Source organism: Geospiza fortis, unplaced genomic scaffold, assembly GCF_000277835.1.
Source record: "Geospiza fortis unplaced genomic scaffold, GeoFor_1.0 scaffold1466, whole genome shotgun sequence".
Taxonomy (NCBI): Eukaryota; Metazoa; Chordata; class Aves; order Passeriformes; family Thraupidae; genus Geospiza; species Geospiza fortis.
Genome location: NW_005054635.1, coordinates 170,699 through 177,288, shown reverse-complemented (window position 1 = coordinate 177,288; position 6,590 = coordinate 170,699). Strand labels below are relative to the sequence as shown.

The 6,590-nt window shown below is 41.1% G+C and overlaps 1 protein-coding gene across 1 annotated transcript in view; it reads left to right on the top strand.

Annotated features, from left to right (window-relative positions):
• Positions 1-6,590, top strand: part of PTAR1 (protein prenyltransferase alpha subunit repeat containing 1) — a 90,640-nt gene that overhangs the window by 54,833 nt on the left and 29,217 nt on the right. The window contains exon 3 of the mRNA XM_031064805.1: positions 3,309-3,478. Coding sequence (XP_030920665.1) covers positions 3,309-3,478 — 170 coding nt within the window. The remainder of the gene's footprint in view (positions 1-3,308; positions 3,479-6,590) is intronic.

The window sequence follows — 6,590 nt, the reverse complement described above, 5'->3', positions numbered from 1 at the left end:
CACAAGCGCCCCGCCGGTAAAACGCGCCGCGTCATGGGAACCAGCGAGGTCTCCGCGGTCTGGAAGCGATAGATATGTTTTCAAAGAAAAGTTGTTTGTGACCTCTCTCTGAACTCGGTGTTCGGCAGTGTTAAACTCATCGCGCAGTCGGGCTGGGGCTGAGCCTGCCCGCGGGTGAGCCAGCCCTGCCGAGCCCCGCAGGAGGCAGCGGGTTCTCCGTCTGCCGGGAACAGAGCTCTGGCGCTGGTGGGAGCAAAGCTTAGGATAGAAAGCTCCTGAATTGCACCTTTGCACAAACAGAGCAGTGTGGTGAATGCCAACTTCAAATCCATATCTGTTGGCAGAAGTGCTAGTCATTTCTTTGTGTGTTGTTTTGAGGAAGACAGAATGACTATGAAAATGCAAACCACAGTAATTGGTTGTGAGAATCAGATTTATCCAGAAGTCTGGGGGGCAGATGCTCTATTTTATTTTTCAGTGTTGTTGACCAGCGTTGAGACCCTGTTTTAAGTGCCTCCCATACTTCTCTTTCCCAGAATGTATTTCCCCAGCCTTTAAGACACAAACTAGGGAAGCATCTTTCAATCTATGTGCAAGCTCTGTGTTGGTTATGGCAAATAAGGTAGCACATAATGAATAACAACTTCCTAATTTAAGTGAGGTATCTGTGTCAGCTGGAAACTGCAGTCTCTGAGGTAGTGGCCTATTAATCTGTTCCAGAAAGTGATAAACTAAGCAATTGCATAGGAAAATTTTATGTCACCTAATTTATCCCTTTGCTTAACAAGAGAAGATTACAGTGAATACCCTCATGTTTCTCTAAATGTAGTAAGCAATTTGGGTGGGCGGCCAGGTTTTAAAATGCAGCATATGGATGCTGTTTAAAAAAAGGCTGCATTTTGCCTTGAAGCTTCATTTATAGGATGTGAAGCAGAATGTGCTGTAAAGGGCCAGTATTTATGAATGAATGTTCTGATTTTTTCATAGTTCCCACTCCTCTGCCAGAATGCTTTATTGGTAGCAAACTTAGAGATGATGTTTTCTAAGAATTTGCTGCTATTGCAATTTCCTTTCAGAGATGAAAGTAGGCTGCAAGAGTTGTGCGTGCTGAGACTGACGCACTGTGACATGCTGCAAGTGAAAAAGCACAAGCTGCTGCTTCTTTATCCCTCAAAGTAGAAAAAGTGACAGTCATGTCTGCTAGGTTTCTGAAGTGGTTGAAACTACTTGAAATGGGACTCTCCAGGCCTGTGTAGGCTGTGGGCCCTTGCTGTGCTGCCTCTGTGCCTCAGGAGCACCAGGCTGTAGCTGTGCTGGCTTGGTCTTTTCGTGCATCTGCATCTTGTCATCTGCTGCTGGCCAGCTGCAGTTCCTGACAGGTGGTATCCTGAATTCAACATGCTACAGATCCAGGTTTGAACTATTTTACATGGGAACTGCATAGCTTCACTGAAAATAAGGAATCTGCTAGATGCATGATGTTGCTGTTGACTTCCCATGCTTTTGTCCCATACTCACCTCTTTTCCATCATTTATTGACCCTTGTCAGTGGCTGCTTGTACCCCTACCCACTTGTCAGCTTTGTGCAAACTGTGTCTGTCTGTCGTTTTGGCATGTTCAAAGCAGTGTTGTGAAGCTTAGCTCACCCAAGTCAGACTTCTTGCATTTGGTAATAAGTAAAGGTGTGGATGTTTGTTTTGTGGGTTTTTTTTCTCTCCTTGCTGTTTACCTTTGGTATACTGTTTGTGAGTTACAGCTGGTAAGTTCTTATGGTTAATTCACAAAGTTAATTAGACAAGTAGTGCCTGGCTGCATCTTCCTTGCTTTTGGAGACTTTAATGTCCCTGTATGCAAGGCCAGGCAATGTTTTACCAAGGACTTTTAGCATTCCTTAAAGAAAGACCCAGCGATATGTACAAACTTCAGGCTATTAAGATACTGTGTTGAAAGAAGCAGACTGGAATGTCATTTTAGGTTTTATCTTGCTTCTTGAAGAGCTTAGCTTGTGTTAAATAGAGCAGCACAGATAAGGATCTTGCTTTGATACCCATTTCTTGCTTTTAGTAGGGTAGGAGAATGCTTTTTTCTTCTCTCTCTTCTCAGCTGACTGGGGAAGTGAAAGGGACCTGAGTGTGTGTTTGGAGACAGAGCCATGTGATTTGCAAGTGTTTTGCCTTGAGTTCACCTTACCTGTGTTTTTTGCAGCTTGTGATATATGTTGTGATGTACAGAAGATCAGACTGGTTTTCTGAATAGGCAAATACATTCTTAAACAAGCACACTGTCACTTTTGATTACCTAAATAATAGTCCAGTGAGGACACAGAACTAAATCAGCACGCTCAGAGTACCCAGTAATAAATTTTATTTAAGATAATTGAGTTGAGGTTTAGGAGCTGACACTTGCCGTGTATCTGTAAATCTTGTATTAAGAAGACTTAAGATGGAGAATTTGTTTTATGACATCACAAGAAATCTTTTTTGGGAGATCTGAGGATTTCCCTCTTTAGCAACAATTTTTTCTGCTGAATGGGGGAGTTGGTGGAGAAATGATGCATAATTGAAATAAAACAATGTTGCTTTATGCTAAACAAATGTGAATCCTTGATGAGCTGTGTTTATTTCTAAGAAGCTGCCAAAGCTGCTATTCAGCATGCTAGAAAAACCTGACAAAAAGTAAAATATGTTACGGGCCATTGAAACTGAACAGCTGAGTCTCTTCTGCTTTGTTTGCTGGTACAAATCCTCGTGTTTGTCACTGTTATTTTAAAGGCTTACATTTCTCCTACAGAGTTGTCATCTAATCAGACTGGCCTCTGTGTCTCAAATCTTCCCCCTGTTGATCATGCTGCCTTGCACAGGACAATGAAAAACAGGACATATGGAAGTGAGGATATTCTTTTGTGTGATCCTTAGTGTCAGAGCACCTGGTCACACTGCTGCTGGGCACACCTGGGTAGCTTTTGGTCAGTCAGGCGCCTGTACTACTTAGCATGTTCTGTTTCTCTTGCTGAAGCAGCAGTTACAGCTCTGTCACATATTACAAAACCAGGGGTGCTTGTCTTGATTCCGCAGGGTTAAACCACTTGGATGATAGTCTAAAAACAGAAAAAATGGGGTTTTTGTCATTTAGGATCTTTGTGAAAATGAAATAAAACTATTCAAATTACAGGTTTCAGCAAAGACAAGGAAAAAAGATGATGGAATGTTTGGTTGGGAAGCATTGCCAACCATTGCATTTCTGTATTGAGAAAAATAACTGTCACCTACTAGAAATAAGCTTAATTATATTTCTCTCTGTTTTTTAAGAGATGAAATTGGATTAATACCCTGCCCTGAAGCCAGATATAACCGAAGCCCTATTGTCCTGGTAGAAAACAAGCTTGGTGTGGAGAGCTGGTGTGTGAAGTTTCTTTTGCCATATGTCCACAATAAACTTCTCCTCTACAGACAGAGAAAACAGTGGCTGAACAAGGATGGTAAGTTATGAGTTGGAGAAGAGTATATTATGTGATCTTTAGTGCACATTTTTTATTTATTGTAAAATAATTTAGTTTGGAAAAGAGCTTTAAGATCCGAGTCCACCCATAAACCTGACACTGCCAAGTCAAGCACTGAACCATGTTCCTAAGTGCTATGTTTACATGTTTTCCAAAATACCTCTAGGGATGGTGACTATGCCATTTCCTGGATAGCCTGTTTCAATTCTGGCAACACTTTCAGTGAGGAAATTTTTGCCCGCTGTCCAACCTAAACCTCTCCTGGTGCAGCCTGAGACCATTTTCTCTCATCCTGTTGTTTGTTACCTGTGAAGAGAGAATGACACTCATGTGGCTACAGTCTCCTTTGTATGTAGTTTTGGAGGACAGTAAGGTTCTCCCAAGCCCCCTTTTCTCCAGGCTAAACACCTCCAGCTCCCTCAGCTCCTCTTTATAAGACTTGTGCCCCAGTTGCCCTTCTCTGGGCTCACTGCAGCACCTTGATATCTCCGTGAGTACATGGAGATGGTCACTGATGTGGTCCTGCTGGCCACACTATTGTGATCCAAGCCAGGATGCCCTTGGCCTTCTTGACCACGTGGGGACCTTATTGGCTCATGTTCAGCTGGTTCTGGCCAGCACCCCTGGGTCCTTTTCCATCAAGCATCTTTACTGCAGGTCTGGGTATTGCATGGTGTTGCTGTGATCCAGGGGCAGCACCAGTCAGAACCTCATTCAGGTGGCCTTGGCTCATCGATCCAGCTTGTCCAGATCCCCCTGCAGAGCCTTCCTACCCTCCAGTAGATTGCTCCCACCCACAGTGGCATAATCCCCAAACTGACTGAGGGAGCACTCAATGCCTTTGTCTGGTCATTTACCCTTCCTAATGCCAGTTTAATCTGTTGTGGAAAAAATGGTGGTTACTGAGGGGAGCAGGCTTTGGATTGTGCATCTTAACTTAAAAGACTTTATTTTCATTTGAAAATAAAATTTCTTTCTCTCTTGCCCAAACTGGAAAGGTTAGAGACAGACAACTTCAGTGAATTATTTGAGGAAGTGATGTTAGTTGATGCAGAAGGAATTTTCTCCTGTTTTCCTGAGTCAAAAGGAAAATATGGTGCTTATATATCTACTGTAAGAAATGAGTGCAGTGTGTTTCAGATGGAGAGGTAATAGAAATTATTAGTCCCTACAGCTTGGTAATTGTAAAGTCTTATTTCCTTTCTCATCTCTTTGTTTTGTTTTGGTTTTTAGTTTAACTTGCATGAAAAATTCTTTTGTATATGTTCTTTAAAAAAATTCAAAATAAAGAATTATGAACAGGTGTGACATAGGAGGTACTTGACTGCTTATAAGGGGTCCTGATCAGAGCAAGAATGAAAAATAATAACTAGTTTATGAAGCAAGTGTTTTGTTTATTGTTGCAGTACCTTCTGAATAGCAGTTGGAATAAAGAATGTTCTTATGCTGGGCTTCTAGTGTCTTATTTCTGATGGGTTTTTTGTTTTGTTTTGTTTAGAGACTGTTTTCTAGTGTCTTTTACCTGGTATGGTATTTTTAATATCCCTCAGAAATAGATGTCTGTTGTGTTGAAGAGCACCCTGTGACCACTCACAGAGTTCAGATCTTTAGTATCTCACATGCAACTGGGTTTCAGTTTTGGATTGTTACCATATTTTAATTTTTTTCTGTTTAATTGTAACTAACCTGTCCATAAAGCACTATGTCCATTTTACTTCAACATGTGTGGGATTGTCTTCCCCTGCTGGAGCATACCAAACAGCCACCCTTCATTCAGTTGTGTTGATTGCAGCTATAGCAAAGCCAATCTCCCTGGCTGCTTTATGAAATAGAGAGTTAAAGAATTATGTTTTAAATAGTGGAATTTTAGCATACATCTGGTGCAGACTCTAGCCCCTAGTCATAATTAACATGGTGTTCTACTTGGTGTTACTGCAAGGTAAGTTTTTGGGGTAGGTCTGTGTAGATCAGGAGATGATGTGTGGCCAGTAGCATTTCTCCTTTGATATCTACATTTCTTTAGTGTTTTATTGCTGTATTCTGCTTCACTTTAAGTGGATGAAGCCAGCTGTGCATTGATGCTCATTAAAGTGTAGAGTATTGCATAGTCAGGTGGTGTTGGTCAGGTCTGTAAATGTGCACTTGAGCTTCTTTTGCCTTTGGAGATGATATGGAGAATGATCAAGGTCTTTAGAGGGTCTTGGAGTGGGAAGATTCTTAAGGCAGAGAGTGTTGCCTCCTTTTATCTGCCTGATGGTGGGGTCTAGATTTGCTAAACACGCTTTGATTTCTTATTACAAACATATGGATGTATAATGCAAGCATTTTGGAAAAAGTAGCATGAAATGGCAGGCAAGGCAGATCATGGCAAGAAGGAACCCATTTTCCTGGCCATGCAGAGTCTTCCAGTGCTAGCTGTAGACCTTGACCTTGAGTGATGTTAGAGTAACAGTGCACTGGCTTGATCCTTAGAATTAATTACCCTTCCAAAGAGTAGCTTAAAGAAGTTGAAGTGTTTTCATGTATTGCTGGGTGTGATTGACCCATTAACTGTGTTTTATTTTTGTCTAACAGATTGTGTATGTTTGTGTCATTGTGTTTCCCACATTCCTCCTAGAGGGTTGATGACATGTCATTAGGTGGACTTCATAAATTTTACATTGCCCTTTACTTTTTAATTTATACATAATTTACTTTCTTGAATGTTTTTTCTCATTACAGACATATTTAAAATTACAGACTCTTCCTGGGGGGTGTGTATGGCTAACATAAGTAACTTCCATTTCTTCTTGGTCTTTGTGGTTTGTGGTTGGACCTATTAAGACCAGGATGGTTTTGATCACTGCCACCAACCAGCTGCTGATTTATTCAGTTCTCATAGAAACTGGTGATGGTGACATTCCAGATTTGAAATTTGTAATGCAGTTGATTACAAAATTCAATAAACTGAACTTTAATACAGGGAATATAATTAATGTTCACTGACACATAACTAAATACAAACTTTAGCATTTAAAGAGTTGAACCTACTAGCACAGGCAATCTTAGCAACACCAGTGGTTCTCATTGCAGTGCTTTTGGAGCTCTGAGT